Source organism: Schistocerca americana, chromosome 11 (assembly GCF_021461395.2).
Source record: "Schistocerca americana isolate TAMUIC-IGC-003095 chromosome 11, iqSchAmer2.1, whole genome shotgun sequence".
In the NCBI taxonomy this organism is placed as follows: Eukaryota; Metazoa; Arthropoda; class Insecta; order Orthoptera; family Acrididae; genus Schistocerca; species Schistocerca americana.
In genome coordinates, this window is record NC_060129.1 from 208,118,023 (window position 1) to 208,142,057 (window position 24,035).

General features: G+C 44.5%; 1 protein-coding gene across 1 annotated transcript in view; it reads right to left on the reverse strand.

Annotated features, from left to right (window-relative positions):
• Positions 1–24,035, reverse strand: part of LOC124553569 (zinc finger protein 771-like) — a 177,541-nt gene that overhangs the window by 38,217 nt on the left and 115,289 nt on the right. The window contains exon 6 of the mRNA XM_047127414.1: positions 8,864–9,739. Coding sequence (XP_046983370.1) covers positions 8,864–9,739 — 876 coding nt within the window. The remainder of the gene's footprint in view (positions 1–8,863; positions 9,740–24,035) is intronic.

Here is a 24,035-nt window from a genome sequence, read left to right on the forward strand (position 1 = left end):
AAAATAATCATGGGAGTAAATTTATCATGCTGGAAATATATCTGACAACTTTAATATCTTTACGAATACAATTAAATATCATTTTGATGTAGCACTTCCACTTAAAATTAGGAGGTCAAAACTCACTCTCACAAACAAATGGATCACTAAAGGTATCAAAATCATGTGCAGAGAAACGATTCCTCAACAGAGCTACAAAAACATGTCACACAACACCAGAATTTGATAGGCATTTTAAAACTCTATAAAATAAATCTCAGGAAATTAATAAAAGGTGCCAAAATGACGGAAAACGACAGATACATAATAAATGCATCCAATAAAATGAAAGCTGTTTGGAATATTGTAAAGAAAGAAACAGGAAGTAACAAAACAAAAACTAAAAACACAGCTGAATGAAAAATCGCACACTATCTGCAAACCAAAGGAGGTAGCAAATACATTTAACAGTTATTCTGTATATCTAGCAGAAAAACTTATCGATAAAAAGGTCACCCATAAACATTCCTCACAAATAACATCAAAAATTGAACACGTAGAAAAAACAATATTACTCATACCAACTAATACACAAGAAGTACAGCCTCTAAAATCAAAACTTTCATCAGGAATAGCTAACATACCAGATTTTGTTGTAAATTAAAAAAAATGTGTAGACTTAATTTCTGAACCACTGATGACAGCTTTCCAACATGTTTAAAAATTGCTAAAGTTAAACCACTACACAAAAAAGGAACCCAGGAAGAGGTGTCAAACTATAGACCAGTTTCTCTACTGTTTGTGTTTTCCAAAATTCTAGAGAAACTCTTATAAAAGACTGTCAAATTTCATACTAACGGCATCTCAAGACGATTTTAGGAGAAATCATTCCACTTAAACAGCAATCTTTTCTTTTCTGTATGAAACTCTACAGGCCCTAGACAGATAGGAACATACCTCAAGTATATTCCTAGTCGTATCAAAAGCGTTTGATACCATCAATCGTGATAAATTACCAGGTAAGATTCAGAACTGGGGTACAAGGGGAGCAGCGCATAACTGGATTAAACTGTACCTCCATGGAAGAAAATAGCTCATAGAGATAACATATGAAGTAAATGAGACAGTCAAAAGTCATCAGTCAGATTTATTAGTTGTCAAATATGGAGTTCCCAAGATTTCATGTCAGGTTCAATTCTGTTCTTACTGTATGGAACCGACTTACATAATATAAACAGTGAAGGCAGTAAGCTATATCAGTCTGCATGACACCAGCATCTTAATTACAGAAAAAGCAAAGAAAGCTTTGAAAATGTCACTCAGACCATCACGGAGAAGACGGTACAGATTGATTATAAATCTGGAAAAACTGTTCATTCAGAACAGGACACCAGCTAATCTTCCTGTAGAAATAAGTGGACAAAAAACTAAAAAACGGGGAACACAAAATTTCTCGATATACGGATTCGACAAAACACGAAATGGGACACACACGTGGACTATGTGAACAAAAAACTGAGCAAAACAAGTTTTGTAATGAGAGAAATAAGAAACTGTATATCACTTGATAATCTCAGGACCATATATTTTGCTCAGGTTCAGTCAACATTGAAATATGGTGTAGTGTTTTGGGAAAATTGTGGAGCTAGTCAGAAATCATTTTGATTGCAGAAAAAGATTGTTATATTAATGGAAGGATCGTCGTGCAAGCCACTATTTAGCAAAAATAAAATACTACCACTTCTGTGTATTTATATACTTGAAAATGTAATTATTATAAAAGAAAAATTAAACAGCAGGAGTCGGAGAATCACCTGTAATCAATCTGTACACAGCTACCACACAAGACAAATAAATAATGTACGTGTACAGCAGAAAAACACAGCGCTATTACAGAAAGCTGCACTCTACTCTAGCATCAAACTGTACAATGCACTTCCTGAAATGCACAAAAATAATAATAGACTTAAAAAAGTTAAAATCAGCTATGAAGGATTACTTGCTCGAGCACTGCTTCTATACAGTAAGGAAATACCTAGAAAAACAATACTGCCTCACCAATTAAAACTGTTTTTTGAAATGTGTAGAGTAAGAAAATATTCTATAATTTTATCTTTTTTTTGTTAAAATGATGTCTGAAAAAATTTAAAAAAGCAAGGAATGTGTATTGTAATTAATGAATGGTCCAATATCTTTTGTACACTGTACAGTCCTAGATTCACAGGACCAATAAATAAATAAATTCGTAGGGAAGGGAGACGGGCGCAGAAGGAGCGTAGGGTCTAACAAGGATATTGCAGAGATCGGGAAGGCGACGAAAAGCTATTCTAGGTGTGGTTGGCAAAATCTCAGACAGAATGAATCTCCTTTCAGGGCACAATTTTAGGAAGTCACGGCCTTGTCGAAGTAGCCGATTAATACATTTGAGACCGGGATAACGCCGGGCATCAAGCGGTGTGCTCCGAAGGGATCAGCAGTACCAGTATGTGTTGTGATGGCCTGGGAAATCAGCATCTGAAGTAGGCTGGTGTGGTAATTACATCCAGTGAAGAGAATGGTGCAAAGAGTCTGCACCTGAACAAATACATTTGCCTCGAATCTCGAGGCTGTACGGAAGAGAATGTTTGACACGGAAAGGATGGCAACTGTCAAAATGCAAGTACTGTTGTTTGTCAGTGGGTTTAATGTGGATGGAAGTGGGTAGATGGCCTTCAGTGAGAACGACATCGACACCACGGGATTCGAAATCCGATCACGTGAAATTTAATTGGAAAAAAATATTTAGAGATTCTGGGAATTTTAACAGGTCAGCCTGACCACGACTCCGTACAGCAAAGACGTCACCGACGTACGTAAGCCGACCCGGGGGGCCGAAGGCGTACGGATTTCAGGAAAGCCCCTCCGAGCAACCCGAGGAGAAAAGGTCGGGAGAGGAAGGAGCCGTCGCGGTTCCCTGGTCCGTTTGTACGTCTACCCCTCAAATGCAAAGTGATTGTCGGTAAGTACGAAGTTCATTAAGGCGCACGAGAAGGATGTCGTAGGTCCGGAATCGGGTGGGCGCCGAATGGGGAAACGTTCGGCAGCAGACGTGCCACGTACGTGGGGGATGTCGGTACCGAGGGCCGTGGCATCGGTGGTGACAAGCAAGGTGTGTGGTGTGTGGTGGGAGTGGGATGGGCACGGATTTCAGACGATCTAGGAAATGGTCGGTGTCCTCAGTATAGGAGGAAAGTCTCTGCACTACAGGTCACACGTATCGATTAACTGAGGCAGATGTAAGTTTGGCAAGTGCTTTGAGGCCAGCAACTAGAGGACAGCAGGGACGGTAGGGTTTACGGATTTTAGGAAGGAGGTAAAAGTTACGGGTGCACGGTGAGGGTCGGGTAAGAAGTTCTACGAATCGAGGTGTCAGTCCTCGTGAGGGGCGTGAGGTTTCGAGGTGGGACTGCAGGGCAATCTGAATCGCAGGGACGGATCTCGGCAGCAGACGCCGATCGTGGAGGTGTCGGGCAGTCGGCACACGCCTTCGCTAATGCGCGCTTGTCGGTCCAGTACCGCAGTGGTAGATCCTTTGTCTGCTTGGAGGATAATGATGGAGTCGTCAGCCTTTAGCAGGGAGTTCTGCAGAGGGCAGGTCAGGGTCACGCCGTACAGACCTGAGGAAAGATTGTGAAGCAATTCTGGACGAGAGGAATTCTCGGAAGGATCGTGAGGGACGATTCGGAGGTTCTGCGGTCCGAACCGCTCGAGGCTAAGTTCACTGTCGGCTTTGCTGTTAGAAAAGTTTTGGGTTCGATTTGCCAAGTGATATTTCCCGTTAACATTACTCATTTCCTCACTCCATTTTAGTTTTTCCACTTCTTTCGTCTTGTGACCTGTCTATTTTTCACCGTCCCCCCTCCCACTTCTGTTACACGCAATGCACTTACCTTTTTACTCTTAACAACTCTCGAGCAATGCCTTAGTAGTAATCTCCGTCTCGCACATTACCCTGCCTCTCACCTTCACGTTTTCAAATCTGATCCGGTGCAGTGCCCGACAATCTCGGTCTAAGTCTCCCCTGACACAGGGTTGTGGGTGACTTTTCTGGACTTTCTCTAAATCTCTCCAGTCCTTTTCCTCCACCCCTCTTCCTTCCCTTTAACTCTTCTGTCAGAAGGAGGAGCCACTGGCTCCGAAAGTTTATAAAAGTTAAGTCCCTTTATGTGTGTGTGTTCTCCTGCCACAGTTTGGTGAGTAGGCTTTTTTTTATCTATCTATTCGCATCATATTACGTACGTTATTATTCACGATACATAACTAATTCTATTTTACTAGGAATCTATCTATAGTCATTTGTGTCTGCAGTCGCTTTGGCACTCGGCGAAAATGCGACACACGTTATCGTCAAATAAATTTGTAGCGAGCGTAGCCACTGCTTTACTGGGGCGACAATTTTCAATGTACGATTCTCGTGCTTTCGGCATTTCGCTTATGGTGCTAGAAGTTTGCTGCCTTGCTGTTACCAACGCCTCCTCCCTCCTTCTCCTCCAAAGAACTCCTCTCCACAGCTTCCTGCCGCGAAACACACTGCAACTCTATAAACTATTCGGTGGTCATTTCTCGGCTGTGATCTTCCACAAGCTGATCAGTGTCACTGTTATCCACTTGTGGTTCCACGAACTCGGCGAAAGACAGAGCCTCACTGACCACAGGCTCCACAGGTGTTGACTGACAATGGAACCTCCCCATCGCACCCCCCTCACATTTAGTTATAAGTTGGCACAGGGATAGGCCTTGAAAAACTGAACACATATCAATCGAGAAAACAGGAAGAAGTTGTGTGCAACTAGGAAAAAAATAAGCAAAATATACAAACTGAGTAGTGCATGCGCAAGATAGGCAACATCAAGGGGGGTGTGAGCTCAGGAGCGCCGTGGTCCCGCGGTTAGCGTGAGCAGCTGCGGGCCGAGAGGTCCGTAGTTCAAGTCTTTCCTCGAGTGAAAAGTTTCAATTTTTTTTTTGTTTTCAGACAATTATGAAAGTTCAGGCACTCACACATAATCAACTTCGCTCTCCAAAATTGCAGGTCATGTTCAGATTTGCTTGGACATATGCAGGATTTGACGGTCTACACACGAAAACATTTGAAAACGTAAAAAAACATATGTTTTGACAGAGCACAGCGAAAACTGTGCGACTGTGAAACTGTTGCATTCATTTGTTGCAGTTTATGTGGCAAACTCTTATGTTTTCATCACTTTTTTGGGAGTGATAATCACATCCACAAGAAAACCTAAATCGGGCAAGGTAGAAGAATCTTTTTACCCATTCGGCAGGTGTACAAGTTAGGTGGGTCGACAACATATTCCTGTCATGTGACGCACATGCCCTATAGAATATATCAGACGTGTTTTCCTGTGGAGGAATCGGTTGACCTATGACTTTGCGATCAAATGTCATCTCTTGGTCTCCCTCTACGATTTTTACCGTCCACGCTGCCCTCCAGTACTAAATTGGTGATCCCTTGATGCCTCAAAACATGTCCTACCAACCGATCCCTTCTTCTAGTCAAGTTGTGCCTCAAATTTTTCTTCTTCCAAATTCTATTCAATACCTGCTGATTAGTAATGTGATCTACCCATATAATGTTCAGCATTCGCCTCTAGCACCACATTTCGAAAGCTTCTATTCTCTTCTTGTCTTAACTTGTCTAACCCATGTTTCACTTCCATACATGGCTACACTCCAATATCTCTATTCTCAGAAAAAGGCATGCAAAAAGGAACAAAACCTCATTTGTTCCAGTGAAGGATGTGAACTCAATTGCAACAAATAATTTTTTTGTCACTGACGGAAGGTACCTCGTACACCGAGTAACTCGGCCTCAAAATGTTTCAACGAACTCGATACCCCAAAGTTAGTTTCTCGCTTCCACAGCTATTTTGGATTTAAATTTGCTGCTGTATCTGATGGGTGCCCACGCAGAGAGAGAGCAATGTAGCACAAAGAGTGCCGAAAAAATCCACAGTTCTAGAGAACAGTCTCCTGTCGAAGTTTTAGTCGAATCGGAAACGGTAACCTTGAGGGCGAGGTTATGTACGACGAACCGAATAAGAATAGCTCGATTACGCTTCTCATGAGAGAACTTCGAGACTGTAGTACGATGTGGACAGACTGCAAGAAGATGACATTATGAGAGTACCATCTGCTATTTCAAAAACTGACATTTTTGCAAGTGTGGTCAAAGCGGAAAAGTAGACCGCCTCACGTTCGTGACCGATTTAGGACGAGGCAGTGAAAACTTATTTTTTCCAGAGCGAGGAGGAGTAAGTGCAGCAGGCGAGTGGTTTTGCGCTGCACGCTGCACGTCTGGCGGCGAGCACAGCCCGCCCAGTAGTGCCATTAGCGGAGGTGACAGCCACGGCGGCCTCTGGGATTGTCCCCACAAGGAATTTAGCTCTGCAGCAGAGTGTGCGCCGATATGAAACTTCCCGGCAGATTAAAACTGAGTGCCGGACCGAGACTCGAACTCGGGACCTTAGCATTTCGTAGGTAAGCGCTCTGCCGACTGAGCTACCCGGGCGCGCTTCGCGGCCTGTCCTCGTAGCTTTACTTCCACCGGAACCTGCCTCCTAACTTCCAAACTTCACAGAACTTCTCCTGCTGGTAATGCAATAAATCCATTAAGATGACCACACACGAAGTAGTGCAAAAAACAGTGTGTCGTAGATGGCATCAAAGATGCACGAGCCCTTTACGGAGTCTCTTCCCCGATTTTCCTCCCGACGGAGTGTTTATCCTGCAGTTTTTGTCGGTTATTTTTGTCCATACGGAACGACTCGTTTTCTATTCCGGATTTTTAATTTTCAGTTTCAAAATAACACAACGGTAATACGACTAACATTTTCGAGCATTACTTCCTATATCATTGTATTCCCAGATTCGAACATACGAGAATATAATTGCAGATCACTGAATTGAGAAAGGTGGCAGCCAAATTCGTATCAATAACATAAAATGATGAAATTTGCATATACTTCTTAAGTACGAATACTGCTTGGGTATTAAAGTACCCTACCTCAAAAGTACTGAGTAGATACTATCAGTCATTTCAGGCACAATAAATGTTGTGTACTTCTTGGGACAGGGTAGGTTTTAAAGCTCACCAAGTCAATTACATCAAAGCAGGCAATTTTAAAATGTAGTCTCCTCTCAGAAATATTTCTGCGGAGTTCGGTCAAAATGCGAGTTTGAATGAAAGTTCATTCGATTGCAGTACTGCGTGTAACTTTTCCTGACGGCATTTCCAGCCTGTCAAATGACAGAAACTCCTAGCACTGAAATTGACTGTATGAAGCAAGTTGATGAGAAACTAAGCTTAGAGGTAGCCTTTGAGATAACAGAAGTAACAGGTAATATCAAAATGCACCGGTCAAAATAGCAGAGAAAATACAGGCATATCTGCAAGATGGAAAAATTAAGTACTTAACGCAGGTGATCGGGAAAAATGTTTTCGACAAAAAATGACAGTGGGACCAGAGGTGTGGACCTGTTCGAGGTAAGCTTCAGTGTCTGTCAATAGTTCTGCACCATCTTCCCGAGGGGAAGGGGGGGGGAGGAGGGGAGGGTAAGGAACTCCTCAGAAATAGAGAAGAAAATCATGAGGGGAAAGCTGGGATTCAATGACAAATCAACATTCATTAAAAATACAAACAATGAAATGTACAGTAAAGAACAAAGAAAACTGCAAATAGTATCTGGAAATTATAAGAACAACTTTATAGTCATCCGCACAATTTTATGGTTGTCTCAAAGAAATAGAGTGAAAGCGGCTGAAAAAAAAATTGACTTATTTTCACAAAACCACAATCACAGAACTTGTATACAGTCCTTGAAACACAATAAGGAAGACGAGAAATGAAACCCAACCCAAAGAGGCATTCTGCAGAGTTGTCTTCCACAAAAAGATATCGACGAACATAATAAACTGAGACAGACACAGGGGAGGGGGGGAGGAGGCATGGTGCTCCAGAGACACAGGAGTGCGGGCAGAGTCACTCAGAAAGAGGGGAGGGAGGCTGGACAGAGAAGAGAGGAAATATCACCGGCAAACACAAACAGATTGAGTGAGCTCCATGAGCAGAGAAATAAATCCTTTGAGAATGTGCCGTTTTTCCGTCGGTAGAATTTCATTATTTGCTGTACCTGTTCGGTAGTTTAAACAAAGGATAATCGAGGACAGAATTTAACAATATTATGAAAGGTATAGTTACTACTCACCATATAGCGGAGATGCCTAGTCCGAGAGGGGGTATGACATAAAGTGACACAGAGAGAGAGAGAGAGAGAGAGAGAGAGAGAGAGAGAGAGAGAGAGAGAGTGTGTGTGTGTTTTACATAAAGGCCTCGGTTGTTGGCCGAAAGCTTTGTCTGTGACACTTTTTGTCGTGCCCCTCTGGAACTAAGCATCTCCGCTATACAGTGAGTAGCAACTGTCCTTTTCGTAACACTGTTCTGTAGTTTATGCCGATATCTCCCTCTCCCCCACCACCGTCGCCCCCTCTGCGACTTCCCTATGTCTTAACTGCAATATTCGTTCCGCTTCTCTTTCCTCCCACTCCTAATACATCTCCGTCTGTCACGCCACTGTACCGACTCTCCACAGAACCTCTCTCACCTCACTACACCACTAGACCTCCGCCTCCCGCCACCCTCCCAGTGAGCCGCTACTCCCCGCTTTCTCAGCCCAGAAAGGTACGTACGCGCCTACTGGCAGTATTTGCAATTTCACATCTCGAAGGTAAGTACGGGCCGACCACTGTACATATACATATACAGATGGGGAAGTATCTGAGGCGACAGCGAGAGAGGTCCGACCCCCGCTGCCCCTACAGCAGAGTCACTTTTGCGCTCCCTCCTCTCCGGCGGCCGGCGGCGGCTGCTGCTGCTGCTGCTGGAGCGCCTCGGCGGCGTGGAGCCTGGAGTGGTCGCGCAGGTGGCACGAGCGGCGGAAGGCGCGGCCGCAGACGCCGCAGCGGAACGGCTTCTCGCCCGAGTGCAGCAGCGCGTGCGCCTTGAGGCTGCCGCCCTGCGTGAAGCGCCGGCCGCACACGCCGCACGCGTACGGCCGCTCCCCCGTGTGGAGGCGCGCGTGCCGCTTGAGGCAGGCGGCCTGCCGGAACGTCTTGCCGCAGGCGCCGCACGCGTACGGCCGCTCGCCCGTGTGCAGGCGCGCGTGCACCGCCAGGTTGCCGGCCAGCGCGAACGCGCGCCCGCACACGCCGCACGCGTGCGGCCGGTGGCCCGTGTGGACGCGCGCGTGCGTGCGCAGCTGGTCCGAGCGCTTGAACGCGCCGCCGCACACGCCGCACGCGAACGGCCGCTCGTCCGAGTGGCGGCGCCGGTGCACGCCCAGCGAGCTGCGGTAGGCGAACGCCGCGCCGCACACGTCGCAGGCGAAGCGCCGGGCCCCGTCGCCGCCGCCCCCCTTCGCCGCCCCCCGCCTGCCGCCGCCGCCGGCGGCGCCGCCCCTCGCCGTCCTCGGGGCCCGGAGGCGGCCGGCCGCCAGCGCGAGCTGCCGCTCGGGGCAGTGGGGGCGGTGGCGCCGCAGCCGGGACACCGCGGCGAACACCTCGCCGCACAGCCCGCACACGTGGCCGGCCGCGTGCGTGCGCACGTGGTCCGCGATGTCCGACTTGGAGGTGAAGACTTGCGAGCACGTGTCGCAGTAGAAGTACTCCGAGTCCGCCGCCGTCTCGCCGGCACCGTCGTGGGATGACCTGGCAGGCAGGCAGGCAGGCAGGGAGAGAACGTCGCTCGAACCACACTTTAAACTGAAGTGTCAGTGCTTCTACGGTGAAGAAACTAATTTTGGTCTAAGAACTGAAGCATTTCTTGCAAATAGGTCATCGTTTCATTCTGTCCAAGTTTGGAGTTACACGTATTTATTATTATCGTACGCACCAATTACAGTAACACACATTTAGCGAAACAAAGAAATATACCGGGTGATCAAAAAGTCAGTATATAAATTTGAAAACTGAATAAATCACGGAATAATGTAGATAGAGGGGTACAAATTGACACACATGCTCGGAATGACACAGGGTTTTATTAGAACAAAAAAAAAAAAAAGAAAAAATACAAAAGTTCAAAAAATGTCCGACAGATGACGCTTCATCTGATCAGAATAACAATACTTAGCATAACAAAGTAATACAAAGCAAAGATGATGATCTTTACAGGAAATGCTCAATATGTCCACCATCATTCCTCAACAATAGCTGTAGTCGAGGAATAATGTTGTGAACAGCACTGTAAAGCATGTCTGGAGTTAGGCTGAGGCATTGGCGCCGGACACACACACACACACACACACACACACACACACACACACACACACACACACACAAACGGTGCTAGTTCCAGTCTCACAAATAAAATGACTGGTTTCATCATCTTATGGCCTGTTCATTTGTCCTTATGATGAGATCCCATTGGCAAAAAAGGCGGGTACCAGGTTGAGATTCATTGGGAGAGCGCTTAGAAAATGTAGTCCATCAACAAAGGAGGTGGCTTACAAAACACTCGTTCGACCTATACTTCAGTATTGCTCATCAGTGTGGGATCCGTACCAGATCGGGTTGACGGAGGAGATACAGAAGATGCAAAGAAGAGCGGCGCGTTTCGTCACAGCGTTATTTGGTAACCGTGATAGCGTTACGGAGATGTTTAGCAAACTCGAGTGGCAGACTCTGCAAGAGAAGCGCTCTGCATCGCGGTGTAGCTTGCTGTCCAGGTTTCGAGAGGGTGCGTTTCTGGATGAGGTATCGAATATATTGCTTCCCCCTACTTATACCTCCCGAGGAGATCACGAATGTAAAATAAGAGAGATTCGAGCGCGCACGGAGGCTTTCAGTCGTTCTCCCCGCGAACCATACGCGACTGGAACAGGAAAGGGAGGTAATGACAGTGGCACGTAAAGTGCCCTCCGCCACACACCGTTGGGTGGCTTGCGGAGTATAAATGTAGATGTAGATGTTGTCTTTCAGCATCCACAGAGATGTCGGTCGGTCACGACACACTTGCGACTTCAGGTAACCCCAAAGCCAATAATCGCACAGACTGAGGTCTGGGGACCTGGGAGGCCAAGCATGACGAAAGTGGCGGCTGAGCACACGATCATCACCAAACGACGCGCGCAGGAGATCTTTCACACATCTAGTAATATGGGGTGGTTCTAATAAAACCCCCATGTCATTCCAAGCATGTGTGTCAATTTGTACCTCTCTATCTACATTATTCCGTGGTTTATTCAGTTTTCAAATTTATACTGACTTTTTGATCGCCCAGTATATAAAGATGAACACGTGAAATTATATGTAGTGCACAGGTTTTAAATCGGCTCCGACTACACTCCGATGTCGACGGACTCTATCCGGCAGAGTGACTCGTGGGACGCTCGACAGAGCTGCTCAGTGCCACGGGGGAAGCGCCCGACTAGACACTGGTTCACAATGTGGCCCACTGTTTGGGTGTCACCACAGCCAGCCACACACACCGCCACTCAAAAAGCCCCATTCGTGCACGTCGTATTTGCACCGAACCCCCTTCGGTCCGGTATCTGTTCAACTGTACCCACACCTCCCTCAGTTGGTGGAACTATAGAATGTGCAGACTACACAAAATTTCTTGATATGCATGTCGACAGTCAGTTAAAGTGGGAAGAACATATTAAAATACTTAGTAACAGAATCGCTGCAGCATACTATGCTCTTAGAATTCTGACTGCGGTGTGTGATACTACATGTGTCAGATCTGTATATTTTCCTTATATCCACTCTGTTATCACCTATGGAATAATATTTTGGGAAGTCAACTGTAAAAATATTCAAATAGTTTTCAAATTACAGAAAAGAGCAATTCGTATAATAACCAAGAGCGGCAGTAAGCCTCACTGCCTTGAACATTTCCAAAAGCTGGAAATCCTAACTGTTCCCTGTGAATACATTTTTCAAAGTATTATTATGTATGTAAAAAAAATATTGACTGCTATGTTAAAAATTCTGTAGTACAAAGCTATGAAACTAGGAACAATCTGCACCCAGAGAGGACAAACAAAGTTAAAACTCAGCAGAGCTCATTGTACAATGCCGTTAAATTATATTATAAATTACCCCAAAATATAAAAGATATTGGCACAATTGGAAAGTTCAAAACAAAACTAAAAAATTTTTATTAAATACAAGTTATTATGCAGTAACGGACTATCTGAATTAAAACATGTACAGTAATTAAAGTAGCCTGCAATGTAATACATGAGGCAATAATTATAATATGAAAGCAAGAATTGTTCAGTATTATAATAACATTACATAAAGATATAAAACTAATCTAAGATACCTTAAAAATGTGTGTAAATATTAATTTTATGTGTGTAAATTGTAGACACATTGTATTGTATATGATTTTGCTGACAAAATCCACACAATGTAAATTGTTTCAATCAATCAATCAATCAATCAATCAACTGGAACTGGAACAGTCGGATTGTCTACAAATTCGTGCTTTCGGGTTCTCATAGTTTGCCATTCACGTTTCCACTCTGCGTCCCAGTTGAATCCTGTGGATAGCATTTGGACTCCCGTTTCATATGCCGGTGTTCTAGATTTGAGGCGTTTCCCAGGCAGTGATAGCAAATCGTCACAAAGAGGGATCGAGTCGTTTTCAGAAACTTGCTGACGCAGTTTGTGAAGAGCAGCCTACCGACGGAGGTCTGGTGGGCGGATGTTTGAAAGCACTGGTAGCCAGCTAGGAGGTGCAGACCGGACTGTACCACCGGGGAGAGCATACCAGTGCGAGGGACGCTCCTCGGAGCACCGACGTAGTCGTTCTCCGTGTACTGCCTGCAGCTTTCTCGCGAGGTTCACTCGTGTTCGTATCTTCTCGACCACGCTGGAAAGGTGTTTTTTGTATGTTAAAGTTCTGCCCAGAGTGACTCCCAGGTATTTTGGGTTTTCGTTGTATCTGACTGTGCCGAGAGGGCCGAACTGTGGCCTGATCTCTGCTGATGAGAGGCGATCAGAGAGGTGTAACAGGCTCACCCCGGTTTTAGAAACATTCGGTCTCAGTCGCCACGTCTCAAAATACTCAAAGTTTAGTAATGCTGTTCGTTAGGTGCTCTTCACATTCAGAAGGGTCTTGACTCTGATACGGAATTGCCAGGTCATCTGCATATTGAAATTTTCGGCAGATCAAATTCGGCAGGTCAGCTGTGTAGAGGTCGAATAACAATGGAGTGAGAACAGAGCCCCGATGTACTCCATCGCTGAGTACACGCCATCTGCTTTCCTCTTCTCTTTGATGTACTTTAAACCATCTATTGATTAACATGCTACTTACGAGGTTGCCTACAGTTTTGCGAGGTACTACTCTCAAAAATTTCAATAACAGGCCCTCGCACCACACCGTGTCATAAGCTGCTGACAGGTCAGTGAACACTACTCCAGTTTTAAGTTTCTTTTGGTATCCAGATTCTACACGAGTAGCCAAGCAGGAAAAGTAAGGAGGAGGACAAACTCACAGTGGATGGCTTCCTACATCCACAACCTTCACGTTCGCCAGTCGTGCAGACATTCTCCCCGTAAGCAGCAGGGAAGTGAATACAACCACAACCCCCACACTGCTACAGGCTGAGCGTATATATTATCCCGTGCAGAAGTGGTTATGTGTAACAAACTGATTGGCTAGAAGCACAATGAATTGGACTCTTCTCACTCTTGTCAGCAAGTACCAGGAACTAGTAACTTAACTGATTTTAAGCCTCTCTCTGCTATTCAGCTGTAGGCTTTTTAACTTGTATTTTTTAATTTTACACTGACAAGAGAAATATTGCTTTTTTACTTTTACAAACAATTTTATTTTGATGTCCACATATAGCTATACAATAACACAAAGCTAATGAGAAGTAATCCTAATTTTTGAGGATGTTTTGCAGTAGCATCTAAAACATAAAATTACTTTTTATCGTGATCCCATTCTCGACACATGTTGAAACTTTCAAAATATTTAGATGAAAAGAGTATCTCTCAAATATATTTTTTTGGGAAATTTAAGAATATAGTTTTCAAAATTCAGTTTTATTAAAAATGTATACATTTTTACAACTAATTCTGTTTTATATCATATGAAAACTGTTTAAAGGAGCTTTCAAATGAACTCAGTTTCACTTTTCTAGCTTAATTAGAACAAAATTTGTGAGCAAATCAATGATGTTGGGCAAGTCAAAAATTCAATTTTTTTAATGTTTTTGAGCACCTATTATTTGGTACCCATTTTCAGAAAAATATTTAAAAAAGTTTTTTTTGTTACTCTTTATGTATACTTCATGCATACTTAATGTTAAATGAATCCAAAAGTGTCAGATTGTAGATCATACTTTCATTTGTGATTTGACATGGAATGACCTTATGTGTAACATGTCTGTACTTCTTTGACCTAAGCTCTTTTTTCTGATTTTCTATTTCCCAATTGTAAATGCACTGGATATTGTGAGCGGATGTCCTTCTGAAGTTACTAACATCTCAAGTGCCACTATTTTATCAGAGACATAATATGGAAGGAACAATAATTAACATGCTGACTAATACACAGTTAATGTGTTAAAAACAAAATGTTTTTGTAAAAAAATCTGATAAATGTAATGTTAAAATAATATAGATACACCAGCTATATGTAACTACTATAATATTTTACAACACACATCACTTAACCACTTACAAATGTTTCATTTGTGTGTGTGTGTGTGTGTGTGTGTGTGTGTGTGTGTGTGTGTCTAGTCATCATCACGTTATCTGATTTTCTTTAGAACAGAGATTTCCAACACTGAATATGGGAATATGTACATGATGTAAACCACCTGAAGATAGACGCAAAAATAAAATTACCTACTGTGAATGGTAGTGACTATCATTGTGGACCGTGTAAAACATTTACATCTTTTAATGCATTGCCTGAATCAAATATGTAAGAACAGTCATCTAAAAATTTCAGTAAAGAAACTGAAATAATGTCTCTCAAACAGAAAGTTTCAATGTTGTCCAAAATACTACTAGAGGAACAACTGGGCACACGTGAGTGACCAAAGTGGTGTCCAACTGAGAGACTTGCAGCACGTCACGTCACGTCACTGGCCATACAGCATTATTGTAATAGAACAGGTGTCGTATTTTCAGGTGTTACGCAGCAATATTAGTTACGAACATGAAAATAACATACCTAATAAATAAAACAAGTTTCAAAAGATGTTTGGCACAATATACACAACACCGGCTGATAACACAAGGAAGGATACAAAACTAAATTTTCACAAAGTAAAGACAACCCTCAGTCTAACATACGGAAATGAACCTCGAACATTACCTAAGAAAAGTAAAAGCCGAATACGAGCAACTGAAATTAGATTTTTAAGGAAAGTCAAAGGTTGTACCGTCACATATCGAATGCAAAGTAATACTATAACAACAAAAATTATCAATTTTTGACAGTATAAAGTACTAGGGTAGATAAAAAAAAATCTACTCACTATGCAGCAACAGGTGAAAACAAAAATTAAAAAACAGGCTTTAGGTATGGAAGCTTTCTGAGCCAGTGGTTCATCCTTCCAACAAAATGGTCGAAGGGGAAGGAAGAGGGGTGAAGGAAAAGGACCGGAGAGGTTTAGGGAAAGGGTAGAGCTCGATAAAGTCACCCAGAACCGCAGGTCAGCGGAGACTTACCGGTCAGGACGAGAAGGAAGGACTGATCGTTGGGGACTGCGCCGTACAAGATTTGAAAACCTGAGAAGCTAAAGGTGAGAAGCAGGGTAATATGTAAGACAGAGATTGTCGCTGAAACACTGTGAAGGAGTTAATACAAGTGAACAGCTAAGTGCACTGTACGTACAACAACGAAAATAATCAGTTTTCTTTTTTTACTCGTATGTTCTGCAGCCGCTCGGTGAGTAGATTTTTAAATATTATTAAGTGCACTGTACGCAACAGAGTTGGGAGGTGGATGGTGTAAAAAAAGATGGGTCAGAAAAATGAAAGACGTAGAAAAGTAAAACGGAGTGAAGAAACAAGTAGTTACTGTGAATAAATTCTGAGACAAAAGAAAATAAGGTACATTGAGGCCAGGTGGGTGGCGAGACAGTTGCCACCTGCAGAGCTCCGAGAAACTGGTGCCAGGGGGAAGAATCCAGCCGGTGCGGGGGGGGGGGGGGAGGGGGGGGAGGGGGGGGGGGGCGAAACAGATGCCGAGGTCGCGACCGTCACGTCGTAGGGCGCGTTCCCTTTAATGGTACGCCCTTTTGCCAGCTACAGGGCCGGTGCAGGTGGCGGTAGAAGGGCGCACGGGGCAAGTCTGGCAGCGGCGACGGTCAGACGGGAAGGAGCCGTAGGGCAGCGAGGCGGGTGCAGAGGGGACGTAGGGTGCGACGAGGATACCGCGGAGACTGCGACGGCGGGCGAAAGCTACGTGTGAGGGGCACAATCTTAGGAAGTCGTGCACTTGTCGAACTAACCGATTAATACAGATGTGACCAGTATAACACTGTGTGACAAGTGGTGTGCTCCAAAGTTGTTTTTTGGAGGGATCAGCTGTGCCAGGATCTGACAGTGAGGGCCCAGGAAGTCTGCTTTCGAACTAGGCAGGCCGAGACGAGAACGGAGGTGTAGTGCCGTGTAGAGTCCGCATCCGAACAGACACGTCCACCTCGATAGCCGAGGCCGTACGGAAGAGAACGTTAGACGCGGAAAAAACGGTAACTGTCAATTATACTTTTGTAGGTTTAAAGGATGACACGCAAAATCGTGAAGCGATCCACATCCCCCCCCCCATGAACCGTGGACCTTGCCGTTGGTGGGGAGGCTTGCGTGCCTCAGCGATACAGATGGCCGTACCGTAGGTGCAACCACAACGGAGGGGTATCTGTTGAGAGGCCAGACAAACGTGTGGTTCCTGAAGAGGGGCAGCAGCCTTTTCAGTAGTTGCAGGGGCAACAGTCTGGTTGACTGACTGATCTGGCCATGTAACATTAACCAAAACGGCCTTGCTGTGCTGGTACTGCGAACGGCTGAAAGCAAGGGGAAACTACGGCCGCATTCCCGAGGGCATGCAGCTTTACTGTATGGTTAAATGATGATGGCGTCCTCTTGGGTAAAATATTCCGGAGGTAAAATAGTCCCCCACTCGGACCTCCGGGCGGGGACTACTCGAGAGGACGTCGGTATCAGGAGAAAGAAAACTGGCGTTCTACGGATCGGAGCGTGGAATGTCAGATCCCTTAATCGGGCAGGTAGGTTAGAAAATTTAAAAAGGGAAATGGATAGGTTAAAGTTAGATATAGTGGGAATTAGTGAAGTTCGGTGGCAGGAGGAACAAGACTTTTGGTCAGGTGATTAGTGTTATAAATACAAAATCAAATAGAGGTAATGCAGGAGTAGGTTTAATAATGAATAAAAAAATAGGAGTGCGGGTTAGCTACTACAAACAGCATAGTGAACGCATTATTGTGGCCAAGATAGACACAAAGCTCATGCCTACTACAGTAGTACAAGTTTATATGCCAACTAGCTCTGCAGATGATGAAGAAATAGATGAAATGTATGACGAGATAAAAGAAATTATTCAGGTAGTGAAGGGAGACGAAAATTTAATAGTCATGGGTGACTGGAATTCGTCAGTAGGAAAAGGGAGAGAAGGAAACATAGTAGTGAATATGGATTGGGGGGAAGAAATGAAAGAGGAAGCCGCCTTGTAGAATTTTGCACAGAGCATAACTTAATCATAGCTAACACTTGGTTCAAGAATCATAAAAGAAGGTTGTATACCTGGAAGAATCCTGGAGATACTAGAAGGTATCAGATAGATTATATATTGGTAAGACAGAGATTTAGGAACCAGGTTTTAAATTTTAAGACATTTCCAAGGGGCAGATATGGATTCTGACCAAAATCTATTGGTTATGAACTGCAGATTGAAACTGAAGAAACTGCAAAAAGATGGGAATTTAAGGAGATGGGACCTGGATAAACTGAAAGAACGAGAGGTTGTACAGAGTTTCAGGGAGAGCATAAGGGAACAATTGACAGGAATGGGGGAAAGAAATACAGTAGAAGAAGAATGGGTAGCTCTGAGGGATGAAGTAGTGAAGGCAGCAGAGGATCAAGTAGGTAAAAAGACGAGGGCTAGTAGAAATCCTTGGGTAACAGAAGAAATATTGAATTTAATTGATGAAAGGAGAAAATATAAAAATGCAGTAAATGAAGCAGGCAAAAAGGAATACAAACGTCTAAAAAATGAGATCGACAGGAAGTGCAAAATGGCTAAGCAGGGATGGCTAGAGGACAAATGTAAGGATGTAGAGGCTTGTCTCACTAGGGGTAAGATAGATACTGCCTACAGGAAAATTAAAGAAACCTTTGGAGAAAAGAGAACCACTTGCATGAATATCAAGAGCTCAGATGGCAACCCAGTTCTAAGCAAAGAAAGGAAGGCAGAAAGGTGGAAGCAGTATACAGAGGGTTTATACAAGGGCGATGTACTTGAGGACAATATTATGGAAATGGAAGAGGATGTAGATGAAGATGAAATGGGAGATACGATACTGCGTGAAGAGTTTGACAGAGCACTGAAAGACCTGAGTCGAAACAAGGCCCCGGGAGTAGACAACATTCCATTAGAACTACTGACGGCCTTGGGAGAGCCAGTCCTGACAAAACTCTACCATCTGGTGAGCAAGATGTATGAGACAGGCGAAATACCCTCGGACTTCAAGAAGAATATAATAATTCCAATCCCGAAGAAAGCAGGGGTTGACAGATGTGAAAATTACCGAACTATCAGTTTAATAAGTCACAGCTGCAAAATACTAACACGTATTCTTTACAGACGAATGGAAAAACTAGTAGAAGCGGACCTCGGGGCAGATCAGTTTGGATTCCGTAGAAATGTTGGAACACGTGAGGCAATACTAACCTTACGACTTATCTTAGAAGAAAGATAAAGAAAAGGCAAACCTACGTTTCTAGCATTTGTAGACTTAGAGAAAGCTTTTGACAATGTTGACTGGAATACTCTCTTTCACATTCTAAAGGTGGCAGGAGTAAAATACAGGGAGCGAAAGGCTATTTACAATTTGTACAGAAACCAGATGGCAGTTATAAGAGTCGAGAGGCATGAAATGGAAACAGCTGTTGGGAAGGGAGTGAGACAGGGTTGTAGCCTCTCCCCGGTGTTATTCAATCTGTATATTGAGCAAGCAGTAAAGGAAACAAAAGAAAAATTCGGAGTAGGTACTAAAATCCAGGAAGAAGAAATAAAAACTTTGAGGTTCGCCGATGACATTGTAATTCTGTCAGAGACAGCAAAGAACTTGGAAGAGCAGTTGAACGGAATGGACAGTGTCTCGAAAGGAGGGTATAAGATGAACAACAACAAAAGGAAAATGAGGATAATGTAATGTAGTCGAATTAAGTCGGGTGATGCTGAGGGAATTAGATTAGGAATTGAGACACTTAAAGTAGTAAAGGAGTTTTGCTATTTGGGGAGCAAAATAACTGACAATGGCCGAAGTAGAGAGGATATGAAATGTAGACTGGCAATGGAAAGGAAAGCGTTTCTGAAGAAGAGAAATTTGTTATCATCGAGTATAGACTTAAGTGTCAGGAAGTCGTTTCTGAAAGTATTTGTATGGAGTGTAGCCATGTATGGAAGTGAAACATGGACAATAAATAGTTTGGACAAGAAGAGAATAGAAGCTTTCGAAATGTGGTCCTACAGAAGAATGCTGAAGATTAGATGGGTAGATCACATAACTATTGAGGAGGTATTGAATAGATTTGGGGAGGAGTTTGTGCCACAACTTGACTAGGAGGAGGAATCGTTTGGTAGGACATTTTCTGAGGCATCAAGGGATGACCAATCTAGTATTGGAGGGCAGCGTGGAGGGTAAAAATCGTAGAGGGAGACCGAGAGATGAATACACCAAGCAGATTCAGAAGGGTGTAGGTTGCAGTAGGTACTGGGAGATGAAGAAGCTTGCGCAGGATAGAGTAGCGTGGAGAGCTGCATCAAACCAGTCTCAGGACTAAAGACCACAACAACAACAGGTTTAAAGTGAACAGAAGTACGTAGCTGGCCTCGGCTAAGAAAGAGATCGACACCGCAGAAAGTGGCACGGGATTCGGAATAGGACAACCTAAAATTTAATTGGGAGACAGTATTCACAAATTCCGGGAATTTTAACAGGTTAACATCACCGCGAGTCCGTACGGAAAGTATGTCATCGATTAATCTAAACAAAACACACGAAAGTAGCGTCTCAGTGGCCCGTGACAAGGTTGTCATAGGAAGGAGCCACTCCGGTTCCCTGATCCGTTTGTAGTATGTCTGCCCCTCAAAGGTGAAGTAATTGTTGGCAAGTGTAAAGTTGATTAAGGTGTGCAAGAAGGATGTCATAGGCTTGGAAACACCAGCAGACAGCAGTATAGAGAAAGGTGGCACCAGTGGTGACACGCCAGGTGTGTGCTGGAAGTGGTCGGTGTGTGTGTCGGCGTCCGCAAAGCCTCCGTACTACGTGTCGCAGGTGTCGATCGACCGAGGCAGATCTACACTCGGTGGCTGCTCTGAAGCCGGCAGGTAGTGGACGGCCGGGACGGTTAGATCTGTGGATCTCGGGAAGGAAATGAAAGGTAGGGGTGCGCGGTTCGGGGGGACGAGGCGTTCGACGGATCGAGGTTTTAAGGTGGGGCTGCGGGCCAGATAGAATCGCGCAGGCACGGGATCTCTACGGCAGAAGCTGTACGCACAGCTGTCGCACAGACCTTCACCGACATGCTTCTGTCGGTCTAGTGCCACAGTGGTACATCTTTTGTCTGTTGCGAAAATAATGACGTAGTCGTCAGCTTTTAGGGGATGCAGGGCCTGGAGTTCTGCAGAGGACAGGTTAGGGTCACGTCGTAGGGTCCTGAGGAAGGGTTACGAAGGAAAAAGCTCGAGGTCGGGAATTCTCGGAAGGCGCGTAAGGGGAGATTCTGGGGTAGCGGTCGTGGATCGAGTCGGGATCACGGGCAGAACTGTTCGAGGCGGGGTTCGGTGTCAGGTTTGCTGCCGGAGAGGTTTCGGGATCGGGTTGCGAGGTGATACTTTCAGCTGACATAACGTGTGAAGAAAAGCGAGACCTCCACCGAAGCGGCAGGACTAAATGTAGGTTTAGGTCCGAAATTGAGACCCTCTGATAATAAAGGTAATTCGGGAGGGGAGAGTGCTGTAGACAAAAGGTTAAGAACACTGCACTGTTGTGCCCGGTTCTCATGATTACGAAGTATTCTCAGTCTGGGAGGCAGTGGTGAAAACTGTGGGACACTAAGACGGCCGGGCATGCTCGGTCTGTCGGAGAGGAGTGACGGTCGACAGCGCAGCTGTTTAGGGACAGGAAGAGAGAGACACCACTACTGACGTAGTTCAGGAGTGTGGGGGAAGTCTGGCACGTTGTCGCAGTTTGAAGCCGGCTCGGCAGATGGCGCCGTCCGAGCATACGTGACGGGCAGATAAGGACAGGATTTTGGAGGAGGACAGAAGTCTGGTGGACTGGAAACTGCCAGATGAGGCACACAGGTCACGGATTAACCGGGTAAGTGCAACAGACTGCTGTATTTGAAAGTGTAAAAGAGCCTGCCGTAAAGTAGGATTACATCCAGAAACAGACTTTCGCTGTTAGGCCTTCGGGAGTAATTTCGAGGGACACGCAGGTTTCGAGGAACAGAATGCGGACCTCTAATTTCGATAGTGCAATGTAATACACAGTGGGACTCGTCGTAGTGAGAGAGTACGGTCCGGAGTGCCGGAAACGGTAGAGGCTAGAAAATTATATAAAAACGGACAAAGAGAGATGAAAAAATTTGTACGAAAATTATGAGAACAGACAGTGGTAAATAATAGGTAATAAGTGGGTGAGACTTTGTCGCCAGAAAAGAGGTCTCTATGGGGGGAGGTGACAAAAAAGATAAGAAAAATATCGATAGGGAAAGTCGTGAAGAGATAAAATTTTAAAAACTTGCCAAACGGAAAGAGAAAGTCGTACGAGAAAATGTTAACTAATTTGCCTGTCAAATACAGTAATTTAGGAGATAGCAGTAAAAGTGGATCGTAGCGGTTTTGCAAAAAATGAATGCACAACAATACGAAAGAACTACTATGAGGCAAGCAGAGGCTGGGAATGAAAACAGCTGTAAAATTTGCAAAGAAATTCGTGAAAGGCGATCGAGAGAAGGTGCTTCAGTGTAATGAACCGTAAGTAAATTGTTATAGGCAAATTCGTAAATAACAATGTTTTGACAGTTGCCATCCTTTCCGTGTTAAACGTTCTCTCCCTTACAGCCTCAGCTTCCGAGGCAAACATATTTGTTGACATGCACACTCTTTAAGCACTAGACCAACATTCTCACCCAAGCCTTCACTGGATGTAATTGACCCATCTGTGTAGTTTGAAAAAAAAAAAACAATTTTGGAGCACACCACACCACAGTATTATCCCGGTCTCTAAAGTACCGATCGGCAAGTTCGACAAGGTCACGACTTCCTAAAATCGTGCCCTGAAATGACATCCATTTCGTCTGGAATTTTGCCGATCACATCCAGAACGGCTTTTCGCTGCCGTCCCTGAGGCTGCGCTGCTCCTGCAGCCGTCTCCCTACCCTGCCCTGCCCTGCGGCTCCTACCCCTGTTACTGTCCCCAGAGCGAGACTTGCCCTGCGCACCCTTCTACCACCACCTGTATCAGCCCTGTTACTGGGAGAACGTATACTATCGATGGGAGCGCGCTCTACAAGTGACAGTCGTGACCTCTGTGCCCGCTTCACCACCAGCCACGCGCCATTCGGATTCCTCCCCCGGACACCGGATTTTAAGAAGTCCGCAGGAGCAGCTAGTGCCAAAACGTGTCTTGCCACCCACCTGGCCTTAATTTACATTAACTGCTTCTGTCTCGACATTTATTCACAGTAACTACTCCTTTCCTCACTTTGTTTAGATTTATACGTCTCCTATTTTCTAACTTATCTTTTTTTTTTTTTTGCTGTCCCCCTCCCAACAATACACTTAGCTGCTCACTCGTATTAACTCGTTTACAATGTTTCGGCAGTAATCTGTGTCTCGCATATTATCCTCTCTTTCACCTCTAAGCTCTGAGGTTTTCAAATCTCATCCACTGCAGTCCCCAACATTCAGTCTTTCCTTCTCATCCTGTCTGGTAAGTCTCTCGTGACCTGCAGTTCTGCAGGACTTCTCCAAACTCTGCCCTTTTTAAAAATCTCTCCAGTAATCTCTCCAGTCCTCTTCCTTCTTCCCCTTCGACCCTCTCGCGTACCTACAACCTTTTTTTATACGTACGTACACCTGCTGCAAAAACGATATTGTACAAGAGCTAGATGAACGTACGGGGTGAATCAACTAAAATTACCGCAAATATTGCAGAAATAGAATGTGCTATTGATGTGCAGTGTTCACATAATGGACTAGTAGTCAGGGGCTAGTATTGCTAGCCAATGAAAAGATTACAGTAATATTTAGAGAGTATTTTTTGTGCAAAAATACACTTTTGTAAATGGAACAGTGGATAGTTACATTGAAAAACTAGAAGTTGGGTAAATTAGAATGTCAGTGGTGTTTGTTGCACAACACAAGAGCATACATTAGTTACGTGTTTTCTGACCAGTAATGAGGCAGCTGACCGACACAGGTCGTGTTCAAAATGGCCACCACCGGGAGCACTACATGCTTCCAGTCCGATACGGAATGACAGTTTCACACGTGCTAGCATTTCAGCAGAGTTGTCCGAGCAGGCCGCAGTAATATGTCACTGCATGGAGTAGGAATTAAAATCCATGGAGAAGAAATAAAAACTTTGAGGTTTGTCGATGACATTTTAATTCCGTCAGAGAGAGCAAAGGACTTGGAAGAGCAGTTGAACGGAATGGACAGTGTCTTGTAAGGAGGGAATAAGATGTACATCAACAAAAGCAAAATGAGGATAAT